At 41.3% G+C, this 27,617-nt stretch overlaps 1 protein-coding gene across 1 annotated transcript in view; it reads right to left on the reverse strand.

Annotated features, from left to right (window-relative positions):
• Positions 1–3,202: 3,202 nt before the first annotated feature.
• LOC140120992 (solute carrier organic anion transporter family member 4C1-like) overlaps positions 3,203–27,617 on the reverse strand; it is a 43,859-nt gene continuing 19,444 nt past the window's right edge. Inside the window, exons 2-13 of the mRNA XM_072140090.1 lie at positions 26,088–26,351; positions 25,365–25,559; positions 23,947–24,043; positions 22,503–22,624; positions 22,063–22,178; positions 21,106–21,250; positions 17,856–18,051; positions 14,159–14,315; positions 12,671–12,867; positions 6,283–6,347; positions 5,988–6,125; positions 3,203–4,741 (exon numbers count right to left, since the gene is read on the reverse strand). Of these exons, the coding sequence (XP_071996191.1) occupies positions 4,617–4,741; positions 5,988–6,125; positions 6,283–6,347; positions 12,671–12,867; positions 14,159–14,315; positions 17,856–18,051; positions 21,106–21,250; positions 22,063–22,178; positions 22,503–22,624; positions 23,947–24,043; positions 25,365–25,559; positions 26,088–26,351 (1,817 nt within the window). The 3' untranslated portion in view covers positions 3,203–4,616. The remainder of the gene's footprint in view (positions 4,742–5,987; positions 6,126–6,282; positions 6,348–12,670; positions 12,868–14,158; positions 14,316–17,855; positions 18,052–21,105; positions 21,251–22,062; positions 22,179–22,502; positions 22,625–23,946; positions 24,044–25,364; positions 25,560–26,087; positions 26,352–27,617) is intronic.

Here is a 27,617-nt window from a genome sequence, read left to right on the forward strand (position 1 = left end):
CTTTAGGCGACCCCTGTGTTTTGGTCGTTCAACCCCTGCTGGGGTCACGACCCACAGGTTGAGAACCGCTGCTCTAACCAGAGACATTTGATAAAGTGTACAATATATGATAATTTTAGCATCAAGGCCAGAAATAATACCATGTGATTTGGAATTATAAAGGAGGGCTAGGCAGATCTCCTTCAAATAAATAACATTTTGAAAATATGAACCAGTGGGAGATGAAATGAAATGAAAGCCAATGAAAGAAAGTGATCAGATGGATAATGCAGAAAACATCTTACCATATACTAATAGTGAAAAGACAAGTACGGAACATGCTGGTCCCTTACAATGTACAAATGACATCTTGGTCTCATTGAGAGCTGGGAACGGCAGGTTTAGCTATGTTCTTTATCCTCATTGTTTAGAATGGAACACCCTGGTATGGGTATGTTTTATAATATCGCAAATGACAGTATAATAACTCCCTGACTCAGGATGACACAAGCATCGGTCCAAAAAAGAATAGCAAAAAATTGATAATAATAAAGCAGCTGCGGCAGACGGCTTCTTCACATCATCTTAGAGCTGAACAATCGCTACTGAGGACAAGTCTCCATAATAGAAGCCATAAAGATTGTTTAACCACTTCATGACTGGTCAAAGCAAAATATGGCAACTGCTCGACAAGGGTGTAATAGAGAAGCAGCGCATTTATTATATACTACATATGTACTTAAAGTACAAAATCTGAACTAAAATGGTCAGAAGTTGTGAAAATGGTATCAAACATCATGTTAACGCACCATGAAAAAATGTAAAAATGAATGGTGTCAGAATATGGAAACTCAAACAATTTTGGTAAAGGTATTTTTCATTTTTTAAAGGTATCTTTTTTAGAACATAACAATCATATATTTGGTATTTTTGCGGTCGTTCTGACCTCAGGAATAAAGGGGAGGTGTCATTTAGGTTGCACACTGCAAGCCGTAAAAACAAATCCCATAAGAAAACAGAGCAACTCCTTTTTTGGTCAATTCTACCAAATTTAGATTTTTTTCCTGCTTCCCACTATACTTTACATTTCACAATTATTGGTGCCAACAGGAAGTACAATTTGTCCTGCAGAAAACGAGAGTCACACAGCTTTGTGAATGGAAAAATCAAAAAGTCATGGCTTGTAAAAGGAGGGGAGTGAAAAACAGAAATCCAAAACTTTAACGCTTGGTCTTGAAAGCGTTAATGTATTGGTGCATCACACTTGTGTCAAGCACTTCTAAATCCTCCTTAGAAATGTGTTTATTATTCCCTGTATGCATTATATTTTATTATGCATTATTACAGCAATAATATTTTTTTTTATTAAACAATGGGGCAGATTTACTTACCCGGTCCGTTCGCGATCCAGCGGCGCTTTCTCTGCGGTGGATTCGGGTCCGGCCGGGATTCACTAAGGTAGTTCCTCCGCCGTCACCTGCGCTGAAGTTCCCCGGAGGCGCGCTGGAATGCCCTGAAATTCACCGGCCTATACCTGGTGAAGGTAAGTGTAATTTTCGCAACACATTTTTTGTCTTAAATGCAGCGGTTTTTCCAAATCCGTCGGGTTTTCGTTCGGCCACGCCCCCGATTTCCGTCGCGTGCATGCCAGCACCGATGCGCCACAATCCGATCGCGTGCGTCAAAATCCCGGGGCAATTCAGGGAAAATCGGCGCAAATCGGAAATATTCGGGTAACACGTCGGGAAAACGCGAATCGGGCCCTTAGTAAATGACCCCCAATATGTTTTTATGCAATTTGCATTTATTTGGAAATCCAAAAGAATATGATGCTGGCACGATCTAATGAGCTTGAAAGAACTGGAAATGTGCTTTAGGTCTCTTTTTTACCATAGTTATTCACCCCCAATCATCTTGTAGGGGGCAGCAGGCTGAAGAAGCCTCCTTCCTTGGTGAAGCTCCTGAGATGACATGGTCCATGGTCCATACAGCCGCCTTCATTATGTAATGATTAGTTGATTGATGATAAAACTGTTATTACAGTGTGTTATCTTCGCCTGTTGTAGTTGTATACATTATTCCTTATATTAACCTGTAGAAGTATTGGCAAATCGACAGGCAGCCACGACCCCACTTATTCTCAGAAATAAGGTCCCACTCATCGGTGGCTGTTTTCTAGGTTAGACTCCGGTTGATAAATAAAGATGACATTTTTGTAAGGAAAACTTTATTTCAAATTAAATTTTAAACATTGATCGATTTTAGTTATTTACATTCTACAAATATTCATTCAAGCTGAATTGTCATGTGTATAATGGGAAATGTCCAACTAATACATAAATAGTTTTAACTTTTCAAGCCATTTACAGAAACTAAAAGAAGTGTTTCAGCAGTTTTATAGCAGCTTCAAGGTAACCTGACACTAAACCACCAAGACATCCATATGGTAGCCCTAATGTAACTCTCTTTGTGACTGAAATTCAATAAAATGCTATCAAATTAATTATTTAATGTCAATTGTGGCCACAGAGTTTGGATAGGGTTGGTTGTAACTACCATGTAAAGCAAGCATGATAAGCCAGGGACACACTGTGACTGGGGTCTTCTTCTTAGATTTATTATCCATTAACTCCTTCCTTCTAAAATCTACTTTTACAATTATGCTAATGAGTCAGATGGGCTCTGGGGGGGCATTGCCAGAGCCCCTACTTGCTGTAGACTCACAGGCTGTTACACTGTTCAGTAAAACTTCTTCCCTCCCTGTGTGCTGCTGCTGTGAGATTACAGCAGTACGTTTTCCTGGTTTCCCATGCTTCATTTTAATGGTAGATTTCCTTAAAGGAAACCTACCACTTGTAGTGGCAGGTTTCCGATGGCAATATCGGGCACCAGCTCAGGGTGAGCTGGTGCCGGAGCTTATTTTAGTTAGTGTTTTAAACCGCGGTATCGCGGTTTAAAACACTTTTTAAACGTTGTAGCCGGCGCAGGCAGGTACGCGCTCGGCGCTTACCGTGCACGCGGCTCTCATTCACTTCCTATGTAGCCGCGTGCACGGTAAGCGCCGAGCGCGTACCTGCCTGCGCCGGCTACAACGTTTAAAAAGTGTTTTAAACCGCGATACCGCGGTTTAAAACTCTAACTAAAATAAGCTCCGGCACCAGCTCACCCTGAGCTGGTGCCCGATATTTCCATCGGAAACCTGCCACTACAAGTGGTAGGTTTCCTTTAAAGAACATGTGGATGGTTTACTGTCTCCAAAACCTGTGGCAGGCTCCCTTTAACATTCTCTAAATTATGGTCATGGTCATACTTGTAGAATGAAGTTTTATATATTCAAATACTGTAACTAAGCAAAGTAAAGTAAAGATATATTATATGCTTGAACATCTGACGTGTGTGTACAGGCTTCCATGACTATTAGTGAGATAGGGGATTAGATGCCTCCCACTGTTCTGACATTAATGAAGTCAGGATCAATACTAGTAATTCACTGTATTTACAAGTTTGCTCAAATTTTATATACAATATTTTTATATGCAAATAGTGTCCAAAGGTGAACATTTGCTTTAAAGTGGACCGGTCACATGGAAATGCAGTCTGATCTGCAGGCAGCATGTTATAGAGCAGGAGGAGCTCAGCAAACTAAGCATGACTTTTCATTTATGTCTCTCTTCTTTATATGTTGAGAAGTCAAAAAGATATTTCTATATGTGATCAGCACTTATCTTTGTATGCACATGGAGGGGAGGATGTCAATCACTGATAGTATTACCCCCATCATTTCTCAGCATTCAAAGAGTTAATATCTAAATCAATACAGGACACAAAGGACTGAATAATTTCCTTCAAAGCTATAGATTGTTCTGTTCAGCTCCTCCTGCTATATAATATGTTACCTTTAGATAGGAGACCATGTACAATCTGCCCAATTTTTGATTGATCTATAACATTTCAGATAGGACACATTGAACAATCTACTCAGCTCCTCCTGCTCTACAACATACTGCTTGCAGATTGCAGACAATATATACAATCCATTTATCTCCTTCTGCTCTATGACATGCTGCCTGCAGATAGGAAACTATGTACAATCTGCTCAGCTCCTTCTGCTTTATAACATACTACCTTCAGATAGGACAATATATACAATCTGCTCAGCTCCTCCTGCTCCATAACATGCTGCTTGCAGATAGGACACTATGTACAATCTGCTGAGCTCCCTGCTCTATAACATACTACCTTCTGATAGGAGACTATGTACAATCTGCTCAGCTTCTCCTGCTCTATAACATGCTGTCTGTAAATCAGACTGCATTTTAATGGTGACAGGTTTCCTTTAATTTCAGCAAAGTAGGTAACACACTGCCATCAGTCATGCTGAAAAGGTTAATATAACCTTCCAATAAATCTTCTAAAGAAGATATTTATAAACACATCAAATTCAGTTTTGTTCAGACCTCAGTTCTTCACCTTATATAAATGTCCTGTGGGAAAGTAATATTTTCCACGGTAATGGATTCCAGTTATTTATTTGGCCTCGCTTTGATTATTTGAGGAAGAACAATGTGAGAACTACAGATAAGGGATATCATTCCACAAAATCAATGATGTACATCAGTATGTCCATTACTGTCTTCTTAAAGTGCCTCGGAAGAGATGATCTTTCCATTCTCCTTTAGAGTTTCAGGTTTGCTCTGTGGAGGTTTGTATATAAAATAAGCAACAAAAAGGAAAATGATTGTGATGATTTTGCTTGCTACACCTAAAAAGAAAATAAAAGAAACCATTTATATCAGTGTTTGCATTGTCTTTAAAAAAGGTAACAAAAGACATTTTTTGTTATGTAATTCTGTAATGTTATTAGTGACGTTTCTCATTTCCTACATTATGCATTCAAATCTTTGGACAATACACAAAAAAAAGTATGAATGAGGATAGGGGCCAATCACAGCAAGCCACAGGGATATTTCATCCGAACATCACTGAGAGACAATGTAATACAGACACCCCACTAACCGGGGGAAACATCACTGAGTAGTGTATGGGTGCTTTAAAAACATAACTTTTAATAGTGTACCATTAAGATCAAAAAGTGTATTAGTGATCTAAAAGCAGAGCACAACGGGATAATGTAACAAATGCTAAATGATCTGGTAGAATGATGGTCCTGGGATATTGAATATATAATAAAATGACAAACTTTCCTATCCCTATCCCTCTTATGGCCAGTAGAGGGAGTGCTCTAGATGCTGATGATAAGACCTTCACAGTGGAGTCATATCTCCTCTATTAACAGCTGCATGTGTGGATATGTAGAAGGCAAACACCGGAAGACCCTTCTTAGCTATACATATATATATGGATCTTGAAGATATATCAGTATTAAAGACCATAAATTGTTCACTGCAGGCTCTGCTGTACTGATGAAATGTAATAACGTGGACATCAAGTGCTATCTACCATTGGGTGTTTATTCCTTTTGGAAAAATTCATTTGCATATTCCTTTCCCAGTGCCCTGAGCAGAACATGCAAAGGTAGTCCGCAAAGGCAATCTCCATGACCTATGTCTGTAGCTGGTCATAAATCCTGTATGGAGAGGGCTCATTTGCTGTGCCATCTCCATAACAACACCCATTGACATATAGGTAATAGAGAACCAGAAAAATTACAATATAATGCTATATTGTCAGACCAACTATGATTCAAAATTTGATACTGGTGCCATAAACTGAAAAAACGAGAAAATGTAGGTGTATGGAAGTAATAAAAATGTGAAAACGAAACATGTGAAAAACCTACAGCACTAAATGTTCCACACCGTCTAAAATGTCCCTTCCCCAATCAACAACTCCTTTTTGAGCTAAGTCATTAGGGGTCATTTAACTTTCTTTTTCTTCTATTTGCAACTTTTTGAGTCCATTTGCAAATTTGTGTAAAATTTTAAAGGACATGAATACTTTTTGTACCCAATGTATGTTTCTAACATAGGCATTAAAGGGGTACTTACTGATGCCAATCAGTTTGTAAGATGTGCCTGTATTATTGTAGGTCCAGCATGCTCCTTGTGTCCCACATTCATTCAGGTTCCATAGAATACAACTGCTATCTATGGCAACTCCAAATACTATTGGTCCTGGGATAGATCCTAGAGGGAACAGAAAAAAACAAATAGAACGTAATAAGGATATTGCCAATAAAATGGATTTTCCTGCATAAAGTTACATGGTAATTCCTTTAGAACAGTCCTAGACATTACAGAGATCAATAGACAATGAACTGTTCCATAAACTCTTTGTATTTACCTAATAATCGAATAAATGACCACTGGACTCCAAGAGCAAAGGACCTCTGCTTGTCCGGTACACACCTGAAAGAATGGATTGTCATTAGCCAAAATTGAGTATTTTCCTTAAAGGGGTATTCCGGGAACATGAACATCTGACACAAAAATCCTTGATGATATAAATAAATGAATACAACAATACTCAATGTCATTAGTCACAAAACGGAGCTAAAATAATATGATTTTATGATTTACAAAATTTATGGCCTCTCTAAAGTAGGTGGAGTTATCACTAAGATCGCCGCCACTGGAAACTACAAGTTCCATGATCCTTTAGTTCTCAGTAACTCCTCCTACCTCTTATACTCTGCTCCCAGTGATGATATAACAGACTTTCTTGCTCTGTTACCATAGTAATAATGTGTAACTGCCATCACCACAACACTGACCATACTGGATGCACTGCAACCAACCAACTACAGCCAAACATAGTGGTGATCACATGACCTGCCCAGACAGGTAAAGGACATGTGATGTGGACATGTGACCAGCGGCCATCTTCTTTTCTGCGACGGGGAAATCTACGGACTGATTAAAGGGACAGTAGCATTTTAATTCTTCATTACAGTCTATGTTAGCAGCATTTTCTGCTAAGGGGAGCAAAATTTTAAATAACAACTAATTACACATTAGCTTCTATTTTGAGTGCCCACTTGTATATGAATTATGCTGATTCCTGGAATACCCCTTTAAGTTTCCAAAGACGTACTATACACAACACTACTTATTCTTTGTCTACTTATATATTTAACTAGCAGTAGCTCCCGGAGTTGCTCTTGATAGTAAATAACTGCTCTTAGCCAAAACAAAATAGAATAGGTAAACAAAAAATATTTTATTTGTATCTATTTGTATTTCTCTCTCTCTGTCTGTCTCTAAACGTTTCTGTTTCTGTGTGTTTCTGTCTATCTGTCTCTGGCTCTGAATGTCTCTGTCTATGAGCGTCTGTGGCTCTGACCGTCTCTGGCTCTGATTGTGTCTTTCTCTGTCTCTTAGTGTCTCTGACTGTGTCTGAGCATCCCTCCCAATCATTTCATGTCAGTTGCACTAGAAAAAACAGAGTGGTAAAATTGATTATACATCTTGTGCCAGTCTCTAGTAAGTTTCTAGACTTACTAAACTCTCTCCTCTACAATCCAATCTTAATGCAGCAGCCAGGCTTGTCTTTCAGACCTAATGCTATACAGATTACAACAGTCTATGTCAGTCACTGTGCTGGTTGCCCATCTACTTCCAAATACAGTTTAAATCAATCATCCACAACCAACTGCACAATGCTGCACCTACCTACCTCTCCTTTCTCATATCACTACATCACCCAACTCATGATCAACGATCTTAGATTATTCTGTTCCTTAATTCAAACCTCCCACTAACATCTCCAGGACTTCTCCCGAGCTGCACCAATCTATTAGACTAATACTCAGCATCCAAAACTTTAAAGGGCTTCTTAAAACCCATCTCTTTTTGCAGGCCTATTACATTCCCTAACTGCATGCAACTTTAACTTTCTTTTTACTGCCCCATCCTCTCATCTGTTATCTGGCAAACTCCAGATATATACCAAGCTCCAGGCTTCTCTGCAGTCCCATTGACCTTGGACTCTGTATATAGTATGGCAGCTGATGGCTGGTTCAAGCAGCAGCATTTTTATGTACTAAATTATTTTTATTCCATTTACCTATAACAAATGGCGGGACCCTTATACAAGATGTTATACCTCTTGTGTCACCCCTCATCCTCATAGACTGTAAGTTCTTGTGTCCCCCCTCATCCTCATAGACTGTGCTTGTGTCACCCCCTCATCCTCATAGACTGTAAGCTCTTGTGTCACCCCCTCATCCTCATAGACTGTAAGTTTTTGTGTCCCCCCTCATCCTCATAGACTGTAAGCTCTTGTGTCACCCCCTCATCCTCATAGACTGTAAGCTCTTGTGTCACCCCCCTCATCCTCACAGTCTGTAAGCTCTTGTGTCACCCCCTCATCCTCATAGGCTGTAAGCTCTTGTGTCCCTCATCCTCATAGACTGTAAGCTCTTGTGTCACCTCCCTCATCCTCATAGACTGTAAGTTCTTGTGTCCCCCCTCATCCTCATAGACTGTAAGCTCTTGTATCACCCCCTCATCCTCATAGACTCTAAGCTCTTGTGTCACCCCCTCATCCTCATAGTCTGTAAGCTCTTGTGTCAACCCCCTCATCCTCATAGACTGTAAGCTCTTGTGTCCCCCCCTCATCCTCACAGACTGTAAGCTCTTGTGTCACCCCCTCATCCTCACAGTCTGTAAACTCTTGTGTCACCCCTTCATCCTCATAGACTGTAAGCTCTTGTGTCAACCCCTCATCCTCATAGACTGTAAGCTCTTGTGTCACCACTCATTCTCATAGACTGTAAGCTCTTGTGTCACCCCCTCATCCTCATAGACTCTAAGCTCTTGAGTCAGACCCTCATCCTCACAGACTGTAAGCTCTTGTTTCACAGCATCATCCTCATAGAATGGAAGCTCTTGTGTCACCCCTTCATCCTCATAGACTGTAAGCTCTTGTGTCACCCCCTCATCCTCATAGACTGTAAGTTCTTTTGTCCCCCCTCATCCTCATAGACTGTAAGCTCTTGTGTCACCCCCTCATCCTCATAGACTGTAAGCTCTTGTGTCACCCCCCTCATCCTCACAGTCTGTAAGCTCTTGTGTCACCCCCTCATCCTCATAGTCTGTAAGCTCTTGTGTCCCTCATTCTCATAGACTGTAAGCTCTTGTGTCACCTCCCTCATCCTCATAGACTGTAAGTTCTTGTGTCCCCCCTCATCCTCATAGACTGTAAGCTCTTGTATCACCCCCTCATCCTCATAGACTGTAAGCTCTTGTGTCCCCCCTCCTCCTCATAGACTGTAAGCTCTTGTATCACCCCCTCATCCTCATAGACTGTAAGCTCTTATGTCACCCCCTCATCCTCATAGACTGTAAGCTCTTGTGTCACCCCCCTCATCCTCATAGACTGTAAGCTTTTGTGTCAACCCCTCATCCTCATAGACTGTAAGCTCTTGTGTCACCCCCTCATCCTCATAGACTGTAAGCTCTTTTGTCAACCCCTCATCCTCATAGACTGTAAGCTCTTGTGTCACCACTCATTCTCATAGACTGTAAGCTCTTGTGTCACCCCCTCATCCTCATATACTGTAAGCTCTTGTGTCACCCCTCATCCTCATAGACTGTAAGCTCTTGTGTCACCCTCTCATCCTCATAGACTGTAAGCTCTTGTGTCACCCTCTCATCCTCATAGACTGTAAGCTCTTGTGTCACCCCCTCATCCTCATAGACTGTAAGCTCTTGTGTCACCCCCTCATCCTCATAGACTGTAAGCTCTTGTGTCACCCCCTCATCCTCATAGACTGTAAGCTCTTGCGAGCAGGGCCCTCACTCCTATTGTTTCATATGACAATGTTATTAATCTGTAATGTATTTATACAGAGCCATCAAATCCCATAGTGCTTTACAGATTCTGGTGAACATATTTAATATAAACATAAATTAAATAAAAGATTATTATTAAATGTATGATAGAAAATGTAAATTATGAAGCACGTGAAGGGCATGAGGATTGACGGCAGGAAAGGGGTATCTCGCTGTCCAAAAGATTAAATAGAATTTACACCAGTTACTAACCGTAAAATGTAGCTTATGTCTATGCTAACTCCTTTCTCACATAGAATTATAGTTCTGGCATACAGAGAGAAGAGGATGCACCTAATTTATTATGAGACATTAGAGATGCATGTCACTGCGGCATAGAGATCAAATCTTACATAGGAATTACTAGTCTTAATTAATTTCCTCTATCTAGCATATGGAGCAAGAAGTAGAAGGCTCCCTAAACTGTGTAGTGGCCAAGATGAGTTAGTGCAACTCAGCTGCAAATCAAATGAATAGGATGTGTGCTGCAGTATCTCATATCAAACATAAGACGTAAGCATTAGAGATGAGCGAGTATACTCGTCCGAGCTTGATGCTCGTTCGAGTATTAAGGTACTCGAAACGGCTCGTTGCTCGGACGAGTATTTCCCCTGCTCGAGATCGAGCATTTAATTAAAAATACACAGTGAAGAACAATGAAGAATAGAATAAAAACAGTGAACACAGTGAACACAGGATCATTTAAGTGAAAAACACAGTAAAGAACACAGTGAAGAATAGATTACAGATGTTCGGCACATCTGCTTACTTGTCGGGAGATACGCGGAACAAAATAGTATGTGAAGAACAATATATATGTGTGAAGAACACATTGAAGAACACGGGGAGCAGCACAGAGACACCAGGGAGCAGCACAGAGACACCGGGAAGCAGCACAGAGACACCGGGGGAGCAGCACAGAGACACCGGGGGAGCAGCACAGAGACACCGGGGGAGCAGCACAGAGACACCGGGGGAGCAGCACAGAGACACCGGGGGAGCAGCACAGAGACACCGGGGGAGCATCGGGGCTGGGGCAGGACGGATACATCGAGGCTGGGGCAGCACGGATACATCGGTGCTGGGGCAGCACGGATACATTGTGGGAATGGGCAGAACGGAGACATCGGGGGAATGGGCAGAATGGAGACATCGGGGGAACGGGCAGAACGGAGACATCGGGGGAACGGGCAGAACGGAGACATCGGGGGAATGGGCAGAATGGAGACATCGGGGGAATGGGCAGAATGGAGACATCGGGGGAACGGGCAGAACGGAGACATCGGGGGAACGGGCAGAACGGAGACATCGGGGGAACGGGCAGAACGGAGACATCGGGGGAACGGGCAGAACGGAGACATCGGGGGAACGGGCAGAACGGAGACATCGGGGGAATGGGCAGGACGGAGACATCGGGGGGAACGGGCAGAACGGAGACATCGGGGGAACGGGCAGAACGGAGACATCGGGGGAACGGGCAGAACGGAGACATCGGGGGAACGGGCAGAACGGAGACATCGGGGGAACGGGCAGAATGGAGACATCGGGGGAACGGGCAGAACGGAGACATCGGGGGAATGGGCAGGACGGAGACATCGGGGGAACGGGCAGAACGGAGACATCGGGGGAATGGGCAGAACGGAGACATCGGGGGAACGGGCAGAACGGAGACATCGGGGGAACGGGCAGAACGGAGACATTGGGGGAACGGGCAGAACGGAGACATCGGGGGAACGGGCAGAACGGAGACATCGGGGGAACGGGCAGAACGGAGACATCGGGGGAACGGGCAGAACGGAGACATCGGGGAAATGGGCAGAACGGAGACATCGGGGGAACGGGCAGAACGGAGACATCGGGGGAATGGGCAGAACGGAGACATCGGGGGAATGGGCAGAATGGAGACATCGGGGGAATGGGCAGAATGGAGACATCGGGGGAATGGGCAGAATGGAGACATCGGGGGAACGGGCAGAACGGAGACATCGGGTCTGGGGCAGAACGGAGACATCGGGGGAACGGGCAGAACGGAGACATCGGGGAACGGTCAGAACGGAGACATCGGGGGAACGGGCAGAACAGAGACATCGGGGGAACGGGCAGAACGGAGACATCGAGGGAACGGGCAGAACAGAGACATCGGGGCTTGGGCAGCACGGATACATCGGGGCAGCACGGAGACACTCACGGAGGGGCAGCAGGGAGACACTCGGGGAGGGGCACACACTCGGGTAGGGGCAGCACGGAGACACCGGGGAGCAGCAGCACGGATCCTGACAAGTAAGCAGATGTGCCGAACATCTGCAATCTATTCTTCACTGTGTTTTTCACAGCATTTTTCACTTAAATGATCCTGTGTTCACTGTTTTTATTCTATTCTTCACTGTTCTTCACATCTGCTAACTTGTCGGGAGATAATATACGCGCAGAACAGTGAAGAATAGATTGAGGATGTTTGCATACATCTGCTAACTTATCAGAAGACATTCTTTTTCAATTAAATAACACATTTTATTCCCGAACCATGGTCCCTTTGAAAAATGCTCGAGTCTCCCATTGACTTCAATGGGGCTCGTTATTCGAGACGAGCACTCGAGCATCAGGAAAAGTTTGTCTCGAATAACGAGCACCCGAGCATTTTAGTGCTCGCTCATCTCTAGTAAGCATATAATATTGTAAAAGATGGAATGATATGGTACTCGTATGGGATGTCTCACTTTTAATACAGTTTGGCCATTATGACCTATGTTTATGTGTGGAACCAAAAACTGCAGAGCTGATCCTATCATGTCATCTACAGTGCCCATAGTTAGCTAAAATCATGACAGTTGACAACTTTATGGGAACAGGCAATGTATGAGAAATAACTTTGAACATGTGTCATAGATATCACGAACCTGATAATGGCCATCGTTATTGGGGTAGCAGTCATGAAGGTGGTTACAACCACAAAAAAGAAAAACGCCATGAAAAGGATCAAGTTCTTACATGAGGTTTTACATTTTCCAGCTACAGCATCAGTAGTGTTTAAACTGATCGCCCGTTGTGTTAATTCTCGGACTTGTTTCCCAACACATTGACAATTGGTATAAATCTGCAAGACACAAAAATATATGTGTTTTTATAAAACCACTAAACTATTACCGTATATCAGTGGTGGCGAACCTATGGCACGGGTGCCAGAGGTGGCACTCGGAGCCCTTTTTGCTGGCACTCAGGCCATTGTCCAAGGACAAAGTTCACCAAACACTGAACTTAAGAGATGCTGCTCTCAGCGCTATTTTAAAGTGACACTTTATTGGCTGTTTGGAACTGTGTAGAAAGTAAGAAGGTGTTGACAGAACTGCATTATCTTTGTGGGTCATCTTGCTGGACCCATCCTTTCTTCCTGTACAGAGAGACCCTGGAAAGAAGCTACAATGATAGTTTGAATTTGCCTTCCTTCTGTCAACTATATTGGTGGCCTCAGACGGCCGATACAATTGAAAGATGTGGAAGAACAGGTAGCAGTAAGTTACTGTATAAAATTCCATGCTGGCACTTCAAGGTAAATAAGTGGATTTTGGATGTAGTTTCGGCACGTTGTATGCATTTTATACTACAAGGCAGCACGTTGTATGCATTTTATACTACATGGCAGCACGTTGTATGCATTTTATACTACATGGCGGTACGCTGTATGCATTTTATACTACACGGCGGCATGCTGTATGCATTTTATACTACACGGCGGCATGCTGTATGCATTTTATACTACACGGCGGCACACTGTATGCATTTTATACTACGTGGCGACACGCTGTAAGCATTTTATACTACATGGTGGTATGCTGTATCTGTCTTATACCACATGGCAGCACGCTGTATCTATTTTGTACTACATGGCGGTATGCTGTATGCATTTCGCATTGCTTTATTTTCACACTAAACCAATATGATGGATCTGGTCCTGACACTCCCTAATATATTACATATATGGTGGGGGGCGTCTCTCTATGGCTCTCCCCGGCAGCAGACAGGCTTGGTTCACCCTTGGATGCATCCTCCACTCCCCAAAAAGCTTGATTCTAGTACTATATGTAGGAAGTGAATTCTGGGCTTGTAAGGGCTATAATAATGTTCATATACAGTTCCAGGCCCATGGCAGTCTTCATCTGCCCCTGGCACTATGGTTGGCACTTTACCTGGTCACTGTAGCTGCACGTTCAATTGAGACATCGGTCCGTCATGTTTGGTGTAACTGTGGCTTTTAATGAGAAAATGTGACTTTTCTATGCTTATGTCAGACTAGATGTACAGGAAATGTGTAAAAAATAAGCAGAGGAATGTCCATACACAAGGGAATTTTAATAAAAAAATAAAAAATAAGCAGTATTCTCAGTTACCTTACTAGTTTCATCAATGGTTCGAATTTCAGAACTACATCCTGCATAACATGCTGAAAAATACTGCACCCCATCGGCACCACACACTGGGTCATAGAACGAGCGAGCACATGAACAATTGCTGTTACAAGGAGCATTCAAATCGATTTTCTCAGTCCTAATACACGATACATGAAAAATTATTATTCCAAAATTATTCCAATTATTATTCCAATTTACATAAATACAATAAACTTCTGTTGCAACAAATTATTATAAACATCATTATATAACAATATATTTTAGTAGGAGGAAAACTAAATGAGGATTTCTAGGAATTTAATGTTCTGAACTGTAAGAATGTAATGTATAATATAATAATATATGTGATTTATATAGAAAATAAGTAAGTGTTTTGTGTAAGGATCCCTCTCCCAAGCATTTTGATACATATCGTGGATTTTAATGCAGACTATAGCAAAAACTTTCCCAAAGTTTCTTTACGCAATGATGTGTAGGATTTTAAGAAAGCTCTGCCTTTGGTCACATGATCTCTGAAGGTCCTGAAGCCGGAGGGAAATGCAGCCTGGTGGCAGAGGAGTACAAGGGCATACAGTGAGCCACATGTATCATAGTTTTGTCTCTCTGAGGTGAATTTTAGAGATATTTGGCAGCTAGTTTTTGCACCTTATGTATGATCCTGTCTTTTTACTTGTGATACATGTTCAGTTTTTCCTATCCTGGCAGGCGCAAATTGTGGCTTCTTTTTGAGACTTTTTGTTGCAGATGTCTCAAATCCACATGGACCCAAGCCATGAGGGGGTTATATACAGGAGAGGACACAAGCCATGTGAGGGGGTTATATGCAGGAGTGCACACAAGCCATGTGAGGGGGTTATATACAGGAGAGGATACAAGCCATGTGAGGGGTTATATACAGGAGAGGATACAAGCCATGTGAGGGGGTTATATACAGGAGAGAACACAAGCCATGTGAGGGGGTTATATACAGTAGTGGACACAAGCCATGTGAGGGGGTTATATACAGGAGAGGACACAAGCCATGTGAGGGGGTTATATACAGGAGAGGATACAAGCCATGTGAGGGGGTTATATACAGGAGAGGACACAAGCCATGTGAGGGGGTTATATACAGGAGTGGACACAAGCCATGTGAGGGGGTTATATGCAGGAGAGGACACAAGCCACGTGAGGGGGTTATATACAGGAGAGGACACAAGTCATGTGAGGGGGTTATATACAGGAGTGCACACAAGCCATGTGAAAGGGTTATATGCAGGAGAGGACACAAGCCATGTGAGGGGGTTATATGCAGGAGAGGACACAAGCCATGTGAGGGGTTATATACAGGAGAGGATACAAGCCATGTGAGGGGGTTATATACAGGAGTGGACACAAACCATGTGAGGGGGTTATATGCAGGAGAGGACACAAGCCATGTGAGGGGGTTATATACAGGAGAGGATACAAGCCATGTGAGGGGGTTATATGCAGGAGAGGATACAAGCCATGTGAGGGGTTATATGCAGGGGAGGATACAAGTCATGTGAAGGGTTATATACAGGAGAGGACACAAGCCATGTGAGGGGGTTATCTACAGGAGAGGACACAAGCCATGTGAGGGGTTATATACAGGAGAGGACACAAGCCATGTAAGGGGGTTATATACAGGAGAGGATACAAGTCATGTGAAGGGTTATATACAGGAGAGGACACAAGCCATGTGAGATGGTTATATACAGGAGAGGACACAAGCCATGTGAGGGGTTATATACAGGAGAGGATACAAGTCATGTGAAGGGTTATATACAGGAGTGTACACAAGCCATGTGAGATGGTTATATACAGGAGAGGACACAAGCCATGTGAGATGGTTATATACAGGAGAGGACACAAGCCATGTGAGGGGGTTATATGCAGGAGAGGATACAAGTCATGTGAAGGGTTTTATACAGGAGTGTACACAAGCCATGTGAGGGGGTTATATACAGGAGAGGATACAAGCCATGTGAGGTGTTATATGCAGGGGAGGATACAAGTCATGTGAGGGGGTTATATACAGGAGTGGACACAAGCCATGTGAGGGGTTATATACAGGAGAGGATACAAGCCATGTGAGGGGGTTATATACAGGAGTGGACACAAGCCATGTGAGGGGGTTATATACAGGAGTGGACACAAGCCATGTGAGGGGGTTGTATACAGGAGTGGACACAAGCCATGTGAGGGGGTTGTATACAGGAGTGGACACAAGCCATGTGAGGGGTTATATACAGGAGAGAATACAGGCCATGTGAGGGGTTATATACAGGAGAGGATACAGGCCATGTGAGGGGGTTATATGCAGGAGTGGACACAAGCCACGTGAGGGGGTTATATGCAGGAGAGGACACAAGACACTACTGATAATTTGGGATTTAACATGTTGCACCAGCTGTGGAGAGGTGATTTTACTAATTACATTACTGTTAACATTTGAATTTACAAAACGCATAGTAAACCCAATGTTAACGTGGCGTTTATATTGCGTTTTGTGAACACAAATGTTAACAGTAATGAAATAAGGCAAATCACCTCTCCTCAGCTGTTTCAAAATGCATTAAGAATGCAATTAAACCGCTACGTGTGACCTCACCCTTAAAAATAACCATTTTTTTTTTTAAAAAGCAAAAATTTTAGAATTTTGCCAAAAGAGGTTACTGTGCAAAATGTTAAACAGTTAACACATGTGAAATAATTCCCATTTACATGTTAAAATCGGGTCCATGAAAAAAAAAACTTCCAAAAAAGGGTCAAAAAAAGTGAAATGTTGCACGCAACATCCGGAAAACAATGACACATAAGGCACACTGCACAGAGGTCCAGACAAGGCGTACTTGAAAAAGAACAGAGTTAAAAGTCACAAAAAATGGTGCAAAAACGTCAAAAGTTGCTAAAATTTTACAATTTGTTTGGCTGAAACTATGATACATGTGCCCCAGTGTGTGTATAAGATATTATCTATAGTTTGTATTTGTTAAAGGGGTTGTCCACATTCAGCAGACATTTTATATGGTTTTGGTAAGGAAAAATAATCCAATTTTCCAATATACTTTCTGTATCAATTACTCACAAGTTTTTTTTTATCTCTGCTTGCTGTGTTTCTATAGGAAGCTTCTATGTTTACTTCCAGTGGATAGAAATCTGACCGTGGTCACACAGGTGCACAAGCCATTATTATCACAGAGAGTAAAAGGAGCCGTGTGATAATAACGGTTCCTGCACCTTCCTGTCCATCACATGACCATGGACAGATTATATATCCACTGGAAGTAAACCTAGAAGTTTTCTATAGAATAACAGCAAGCAGAGATCTAAAACAGTGAGGAATTGATACAGAAAGTATATAGGAAAATTGGATAACTTTTCCTTACACAAATTATATCAATTATTTGCTGAAAGTGGACAACCCCTTTAAGTGAATCTGCAGTGTGAATTTATTTAGCCATGGCTCTGTAATTAAGGAGACCCTACACATGGCTGTATGCCAAGAAGTGGAAAACCAATTATCACATATACAGTATATATATATATATACATCAATAGACAAAAGTATAAGTAGAAAACCAATATAGAGTAAGCAGATTTGGTATAGGCATATTAAAGCTTTCGATTCATCTTTCAGGGAATATACTAAATAAAAGAAGTCAAAACTCACCCATTATAACCAACAGAGACACCAGCAAATGGGTCGTTGCCACATTTGGCAAATACAAACACGGTTGCCAAGGCCAGAGATATAAATGATAATATGATGGAGAATTTCATGATAGTTTTACAGTCAAATTTACATTTTGAAACAATTATGCCACCTATTATTTGTCCAATGGCTGCTGCTGGGATCAGTACACCGCCTAGAATTTACAAAGAAGTACAGTAGATGTTATATAAGACCTTACAACTCTGCTCTCAGTGACAAATAAGTAACATTTGTACAATAATAATGTACGGTGTTCTGCAGGGGCTGTGCACATGAGTCTATGTGTATAGGCCCAAACTCTCACCCGCTGTCGTCTAACGTCCACGGGTGGACAGGGACAAGGTTAGAGATGTATATAGGTAAATAGCCTCATATCCTCCCCCCCCCCTCCCCCCCCAATTACACATATATTACAAAACACTTGAAAAATGTGAATTTTGAAAAAATTAGTTGTGTAGCTGGGATAACCCCTAAAATAATGAAAGATTTATCACTAAGTTACATTATTAAAATTCATTGAGCCGAGCTCCATTTCCTCCAATCTATTACAGGCAGTCCCCGCGTTACATACATGATAGGTTCCATAGGTTTGTTCTTAAGTTGAATTTGTATGTAAGTCAAAACAGTATATTTTATCATTTTAGTTCCAGACAAAAAAAAAAAATTCCCCAGTGACAATTGGCGTTTCAAATTTTTTTGCTGTAATGGAACCAAGGATTATCACTAAAGCTTCATTACAGACGCCTTACAGCTGATCATTGCAGCCTGGGACTATAGTAAAGCATCTGGAGAGCTTCACCAAAGGTCACAGTGGGCAGAGGGGTTCGTCTGTAACTAGGGATCGTCTGTATGTCAGGTGTCCTTAAGTAGGGGACGGCCTGTACTAATTCTTTCACACAGATTCATCTGTATTTTTGGCTTACATATCCATTATATAACCATTAAGCCTTCTAATAGTAACAGACAAGATGGCCGTGCTGTACGGATCAACGGCTCATTGTGCAGATACTTAAACTTGACAATAGTTATCTTTAACAGGAACTTAATGAAAGCCTATAAATCCTTAGTGTAAGCCGTGCCAGCATTTGCTGCAATACATTTTATTGTTACTTCTCTGTTGACCAGCTGCCAAAAAGTAGTAGTTGCTATCACATTTCTTAGTGTTCTTTTCAAATTTAACACATGGATAAACAAGTGTAATCTGAGAAAAAGCTTCAGCTTAGAAAAGGGCAGATAACAGATCTGTAATTTTCCCACTGAGCTCGGGCCAGTTTTAGTAAGGACTCACGTAGACAAACTTGCGCGTGTCACCGTCCTTTGTTTCATCGGTATGTGAGGTCCGCTATGTAGTGGATTATAATATAGGTGGTTTGGGCAATAGTCCAGGGCCCAGTGTAAATTCTACACTGAGAAGGGCCTGCATCCATACATCTTCCTGCTCTCAATACACATGTACACAAGAGACATTTCAGGACCTCTGATTGTCCTCCATAGGTCCCAAAACGACAGATTGAAAGGACACTTCCTTCATTCCCCAAACAGCTTGATTCTATTATGTATAGGGTCTATAATATTCAGCCCAGGGCCTATACTATGCATACAGCCCAGGGCCTATGGCAGTCTTAATCCACCCCTGGGTCTGCTCATGCCTCAATGACAGTAGAACAGACTGTTGAGACGCACACAAGTGCAGGCATAGGACCTGCTATAAGTTTTGTAGCTCTGGCAGATGACTCACAGAACAGGCTATGGAAACCAAAGGCCCTATGTATGAACCCATTGAAATACTGTATATGGGGCTGTGTGCTAGTTATTAAGACCACCTGTACCCCCTTTTTATCATCACTAAAGTTATTATGTGACATTTATGGCCCAATTAATCACTGGACTCAGCACATCCCTTTAAAAGTACAGTTTCCTGAATGGACAAATGGATTAATACTTAATAGCGTGCAACGTGAGCATAGTGTTACCTAAGAAATTACGCGTGGTAAAGATTTGTTAAACAAAATTGCCACATTCATGTATGTCATATTGTGACATGTGAAGAAACTAGTTTTTGAGAAATGTTTCTTATTACAGAAGAGGTAAACCAACAAGTTTAGTGAAGAGAGGCGGGGGCAGTTAAAGGGGATTTTTCACAAATGACACTCGTCCCCTATCTACAGAAACCTGTAGGTATAATGACTCGAGAATGGGGTAGTGGAGCACTTATATATTTATGATAGAACGGTTCATTAGAAGTAACTGGAGCAATGGTCTCGCATGTGCTCCAAATATCCATTTACATAAGGCACTTCTGGGCCTTGTTTTTGTGATCTCTAGGGTCATAGCAGTGGAACCCAAGCAATCAGACACTTATCCTGTATCCCACACTATTAGAGATACATGTTATTTGTAGTAAGAGAAAAAAAAAATAGGCGACCACTTTATAACGGCAATGAGCACAGTTGCATATTCCAAACTCTGACCAAATTTTTAGGCTATGCTGCTCTCCTTCTATGGCCACTGTGATCTTTGGCTTATACAGTATAATTATATAATATAATGGACTGTTGCTGGTTTGACATCAAGTCTCCAATTACAGAATATATGTTTTTTAGTGGTTTAATAAATATTAACGCATATATATCCATACTGTTAGTGAAGCCCAATTTATTTTTTATTTGTATTGATGGATCAGCACTAAATCCTGGAGCGATAAACCACTGTCTGATAGAAAAATAAGTATGCATGTATATACTGTAATGGTTATAATGAAGAATAGCTGTCTCGCGCATGCGCAAGAATTCCATCCTTGCGCAGCCGCACTTTGGCTACACAAGTGAAGGAATTCTTGTGCATGTGTGAAATTTGTAGATAGTCGGTTGACGTCACTGGCTGTCTGCGAGCAGGACAGAGGGGTGACTATTGAGTGGCCCAGGAGGAGGCGTGCATGAGGCGCTCAAGTGACTTAAGCCTGAGCTCCTCAGGCTCTTTTACATATTTTTATAAAGTTCTTTTCTCCAGAGTACTGATGTCCTGGAGTTAGCCAAAAACAGTGCAACCATCTCCTAGAGGTAAGGAGACGTGTAAGGACAGTCTACTATCAGTAATCTGGTGGTAGATGTCCTTTTAACACAGCATTTCATTAGGGTTCCCTAGGGACTGCAGTATTTAAGTACTTATCCACTATAACAGATGTACATGAAAACAAAACTTTACTTACCTCCAAGTATGGCAGCGAAACTTGATGTTAGTGAGAACTGGTTTTCAATAAATTTGGGAAGAAATGTTGCAAAGCCAGTAGTGATTAAAGCATCTGCACAGCTGGCAAATGTTAAAGCCATGAGAACAGGATTTTTCACCATAAGCTAAAATAAATGAAGGTGAATTATTTGTTAAATAAGGCATTACACATAAAAATAGTAGTTAATTAAGTAGTTACTTTCAGTTTGATTTTAGTATATCTTATCCTGGTGTCACCATAAGAAAAAAAAGAATAGAAAGCAGTTTAATTACCCAACAAGGTGCAACTGCATATATAAGACCTATCTACCAAATCTGTATGAGAGGTAATTGGCATAGTGGGGCAATAGTGTAGCTGTGGCTGGTGCTTCTCGACACTAGTTTCTTATGGAGGTTTAATGGAGACATCATTTGGCCAAGGCTTAGGTAAGAAAATAAAAGCATACTCAAGCCGCCTCCAGCTCCCAGTTGCTGGGTCATTTCAGAACTGCTGGTTTTGAGGTCTGAGCCCAACCAGAGTTTCCGATGGGTGGGGGTTCCTGCTTCATCCACTGAATCGCCTCCTTCCTTTGCAGGGGACTTAACTTTCTGTGTTGTCCCCTGGTCTGAAGAGGCCAATCATTGGATGAAGTGAGACCCATGACCTCCTGAAGTTTTCCAGAATCGGTAGCAGTAATGGGGTAAGTAAGTGTTCTTTGAGGACAAATGGAGGGTGGGGACCCTGTTACAGATTTGTCATTATGGCCCAAAAATGTTATGCAAATTTTGTATGGAGTGGGAGAGCACAAATAAAATGTGCAAAACTCATGACACCCTGACTTTTTAATCTCATAAGGGCTCATAATGTGCCTGTGATAAAAAAAAAAGCAGCATACGTTTTCAGTGAGAACATATTCTCTGCGTACACAAAGATGTATATAATTATTATTATTATTACCAGAAGGGCCAAAGGAAAATCCTTAAAATTTTTGCCAAGATTTTTGGACTCAACAATGTCTTCACTACCGTTGTTATGTGCTTGTGAAATCCGTTCACACTGTATCGCCGCTGTACCTGTAACACAAGAAGGATCAGCTATTTTATAATATGCAGGGAACACAAGGGATTACACTGTAGAATATTACACAACTCCAAGTTCTGTTGCAGAATGCGACTCTTTTAGAAATACATTTTAAATTATGAAAGGCAAAGTAACACATGTGAAAATTGTAAGGAAATTCTAAGTAAAATTTGGACAAAATGCCAACATTGATTAATATAAACCTACTTAAACATATCAATAAATCAATGTAGAAGGTCTCTAGTTCATGTCTCTTTAGTGATATCATATGCAGTAACTTTGCTGAACAAACGTCTTCTGATTACATTTCAACGTACCAGGCAAGTGTTTGGGGAAGCAGGAAAACGGAATAATTAGCATCCAAGTAAGTAGACCCACAATTACAAAGGCAATCCACCATGCTCCAAGCCATCGGGGGTCAGTGGGAGACAGAGGAACACTACATTAATAAAAGGAAAAAAGAAAATGGTCAATAATAGGCAAGTAAATAATTATTTTATTTATGTAATTGGGTAAACTAAGATGCTTATGTACATTAATAATCAATAAAGTTCAAATAGAATTATTCACAGTATAGGGTAGTGCACTTCTCCCCAATATAGAACGTGGTCCACATGAATTGAGCACGAGTGGGCTCTAAGGATTCAAGAAGCTAGAAAGGCAAAGGTTACAGGACCAAATGGTTGCCTTTGGCAAAACTGTGCCTTGTAACATACAAACAGTGCAAAAATTATTTTGTGATTTCAAGGCTAACCAGTGTTAGCCACTACCAGTGATAGCTGTAGAAAGGGGTAAGAGGGTTGAGACCAAATATGGCACATTTATCAGAGCTTCTATGCCTAATTTCTGGTGTGCAATCGCTAATGCCATTTAAACTACTGCGGATTTACCACTAGCCTCTACTAATTCGCAGATAATGCTGCATGTAGTAGTCAATCCCAATGGCGTCATCAGGGAGCAACGATCCACGGGGCTCGGGGTCAGATCTGAGGTAACCGAAGTTGCAAAGTTAGGTATGCATCTTAACTTTGCTGTTTGGGTCTGCTCAACATTACTTCTGATAGATGCGGCGGGGCAGGGATTTCATCATAAATCTCCCCCAATGACACTCAGTGGAAATAGATATGAGTAGATATCTGTCAATCACAAATTAGCACACCACCACTAAAATGATCAGTGGAGATGGCTATCCACACACCTTGTAGAGGGGAGCACCTGAAGAACTGACTACACCACAGGTTTTTTTCTTAAATAAATTGTCATCCTAATAAACAAAAATCTTGTCCTTTTGTGGATGAATATTTCACACTTGATCACATGTACAAATTAAGAGGGAAGTAAATGTTATAAAGCAATGCTGCTATCACATCTGTGGGTAATGTTCAGTCATAATTCAGACCTCTAAAAGGAAGCTCCAAAACAAGTAACTTTAAGTGCAACCTAATAATTTACTAAGAGACACTTGGGGTAGATTATCAGAAGTGGCTGAGAGCAGAACAGTTCTAGTTACTAGTAGTAACCAATCAGAGCTCAGTTTGTATTTTCCCAAAGCTGTTTATTAAATTAAAGCAGAGCTTTGATTGGTTGTTGGGGATAACTACAACAGTTTTGCTCACAGACACTTCTGATCTTCCCCATGATTTCTATTTACTATGCACTCCTATCATCTACAAGATAGTCCATGTCATATCTATGCATCTACCAAAATTTTAAGCCCCGTTAGTTTATTTCTTATAAAATACACATATCTGTGATACTTACCTCTTCAATTTTTCAAAATCAATATAAATATTCAGAAGTTGTCCTCCCATTATATATCCAACAGCAGGACCAACTACAGCCATCCCATACGCAATGCCTAAGAGAAAGAATATACCATATAGGTAAATGGCAATCTTAACACAACAGAAAGGAATTACTGTATATGCATCTCCAAAACTGACCCATGTAATTATTGTACACTTCATCTTTCCAAAAAAGTTTGTGCAAATCAATGGTCAAGTGGAAAAACACTGGGGGAGATTCATGAAATAGTTATTGAATAGACAAGTGCAGAGCTGGACGGCACAGTTGCATTTTGTGCCAGATAAATCATTCTGGATGGGACTTTAGATCAGCTATTATGCATTTAATACTCTAGAGCACAGGCTAGGCCACGCCCCTTTCCCCAGAGGCCACACCCTTTTTCAGACAAGTCAGAAATAGTCTGAAAATGGTCTACGGCGTTAATTCTCAGACCTTGCTGGTTATTCAGTCTTCCGTGTTTTCTAGTGCCTTTGCTTTTTTTTTTGCTACTTTTGATATTTGACCTCTGCTACATTTACCGACCATTCTATTGCTATACGATTCTGTACCTTTGACTCTTTTGTTCAACTCCACTTGTCTATCTGTATCTGTTGTTTGTCCCTCAGTGTCGTGTAACTCCCAGTGTGACCCACTTTCCCTTTCTCAGTCTTTTGCTGCACCTTCCAGCAGCTGCCAGGCAAAGCAGGTCTTCCCTGTTACCTTGTAGGGCAACTCAAGGAGCCATAGTTAGGTTCCTCATAGTGGGTTCGGCCTTGTCAGGGCGGCTTATCTGCTGCAGGCAGGGCCTTAGCCCACAGGGACATCACAGGGTGAGTTCGCCACCACTTTCCCAGTCTGCCAGCTAGCGCCAAGCCTGGCGAAAACAACTCTTAATAAATGTGGTGAAAGTTTGTATCTTAAGTGCAAATTATTCAAGAATTCTGGTGTAGACAGATTGATAAATCACCCCCACTGCTTCAATTCTTAACGAGACTTGCCATTTTGTAGCAGCTTTGATCTCTGTGTTGTTAACTCTGCATTGAGTTATCTGACACCCTACAACCTTCTGTCAGTCACGCTAACCAGATAGAATTGGGCAGAGACTTCAGAATGAAAAGCATATTGGGAAGGAAGAGAACAGCTAATGGATGTGGCTTTATATGCTCTAGATGGGGTCAGGGTAGACTAGTAGTCGTCCAAGACCATTTAGATGAACTACTGACACCCACTTCAGGTGGTAACATTTACTGTCAGGATAGTACGGCATTTCACATTAACAGTTGACAGATCTGTAGGTCACCAGACATATTCAATTAGTTGCTTTCACAATGAAAAAATGTGTAAAATAACTAATAATGGTATCACAATGACCAATTTTGGTAATGTCTACTTACCTATGTATAAAGAGGATTTATGTGTTGGAAGACTGTCATCAAAAAAAGCTGTTCCCAAAGTATATAAGGGAGTTCCACCCACTCCCATTAGCAGCTGACCCAAAACAAACACATACAGGTAGTTGGATAAGGTAGAACCTGCTTTCCCAGTGCAGTCTTCTACATCTGTGGTATTTGCGGACGTTTTACAAAAATCTAAAATAGAATACAAAGTGTAAGGCAAGTGTATTTTAAACAAACCTGTTACTAGGAAAATTCAGTCCAATTTGACAAAAGTATGTTATAGAGGTGATTTGTTATAGGAGGTGATTTGTATATACTTTATTTTACTTAATTGTTAAAGGACTTCCGACATAAATGTGATTAAAACTTTGCCTTTAGAGAAATATCTTCCAACTTACCAGAGCCCCAGATTCTTCTTATGTACAGTTTATATAGACATGGGGGATTTATCTGGTTTCTTGTACTACTTTTGGATACTATTTGGTTACAGTTGAGACTATTTTGTCTCAGTTGGGACTTTTTTTTAGATAAAAAAGTTTACTTTGCAGTAAAGAAACTCCCTATATATAAATTTTATTTTTGCATCTTCGTACCCCAAATTAGCTCGTCACCTATTATAAAGACTAAATTACCAATGACTAGTGGTCTACATTCAATTTCCACAGACATGTATACCCTCTGGAAGGGTTCGAATTCACTTTTTGTTAGCTTGTAACTTACCATTATATCTGTTTCCATACTGATATCTTCCACTTGTAAAATGTGGTAGGGAAAAAACGATTGCTCCTACGCCGATCATGAGAGCAGAAAAGGCAAGCCATCTTGGTTTGTGTCCTCTTTGACCGTAAAATGAGACAAAAAGTGACAGAAGACAGAATGCAATGTCGTAACTGGCTGATATCAGGCCTGTGAGGGAGCTGTTCAAGTCATAACGCTTCTCAATGGTTGTAATAACCACATTCACCAAACCGTTTACAGCAGTACCTGAAAATAAAAAACAGAAATACATATTTGCTTTTTTTTTCCTATTTACAGTAAGTATAGGAAAGCTTCAACTTCAAGAAGAACCCAAAATCTTAATTCACAGCATCTGCAAGTCCATACTACCAGGCGTGTAAAGATTAGAGATCTGGTCCTCTCCTACAAATCAATGATAGTCACTGCTGTAGCTCTCCACAAATGTGTATAACAAGCGTGTCATCAGGGTTCTTAATTCTCAGTGTTACTTTGTTATAAAAAAAAAAATCTGTAAAGGGTTTTCAAGGCTATGGATATCAATGACCTATCTTAAGGATAGATCATTAGTATGAAAATTAATTGTGGTTCCCAGCTGGCACCAGAAGTAGAGCTCTATTGTCTGTATAATGGCACATCCTGGGGGCTTTGTGTGCCAGTATAGTCTTTATGGTATTCTTCTAGTAATGGAGTCTGGGGCAGATACTAGTTTTCTTGCTGCCCAAGACGAAAATTAAAAATCAACCACCCCCCACCCTCCAGCAGCCAATGACTGATCCCCTGCTATATTAAACAAACCAAAATTGCAGGCAAAAGTATACCCCCCCCATGAATAGTACATACAGGCAGCACCACCCATGTGGATAGTATATACAGGAAACCCCACCATAGATAGTGTATAAATAGGCAGGACTTCCATAGATAGTATATACAGACAGGACTTATTCCTCATAGATAGTATAGACAAGCAGGACCCATCCCATAGATATATATATATGTGTATATGCATATACAGGCAGCACCCCAATAGATAGTATACATAAAGTCACAACCTCCATAGATACACATAAATGGTATACACAGCCAAAACCCCCCAGAGATACATACATAGGTATATACAGGCAGCCCACCCCACACCTTGCTAGTATATAAAGGCAGGACCACAATAGACAGTATGAACAGGCAGAACCCCCATATATAATAAATACTAGCCCCTTGTAAAAAATAATAAAACTAATTCAGGGACACAGGCTGGTGCGTGTAATGACGTCACTCTGGCGTGTGTCAATCACAGCAATGCAGAGAATGCAGTTTGTGCTGCATCGTTCTGCCTGTCTAGTGTCTTAAAGATGCCAATGTTTTTTTCTGCTTGGCAAGTCCGTACCAAGGCATAACCTGCCGACCCTTCAGGGCTCCCCAATCTCCTGCCTGAAGTGGGATTTTCATCTTGCCTCATTGCAGAAGCGGCCCTGAAGGAGTCTCTTAACTTTAGAGATTACTAGCAATCATATCTAG

This window comes from Engystomops pustulosus, chromosome 1 (assembly GCF_040894005.1).
Source record: "Engystomops pustulosus chromosome 1, aEngPut4.maternal, whole genome shotgun sequence".
In the NCBI taxonomy this organism is placed as follows: domain Eukaryota; kingdom Metazoa; phylum Chordata; class Amphibia; order Anura; family Leptodactylidae; genus Engystomops; species Engystomops pustulosus.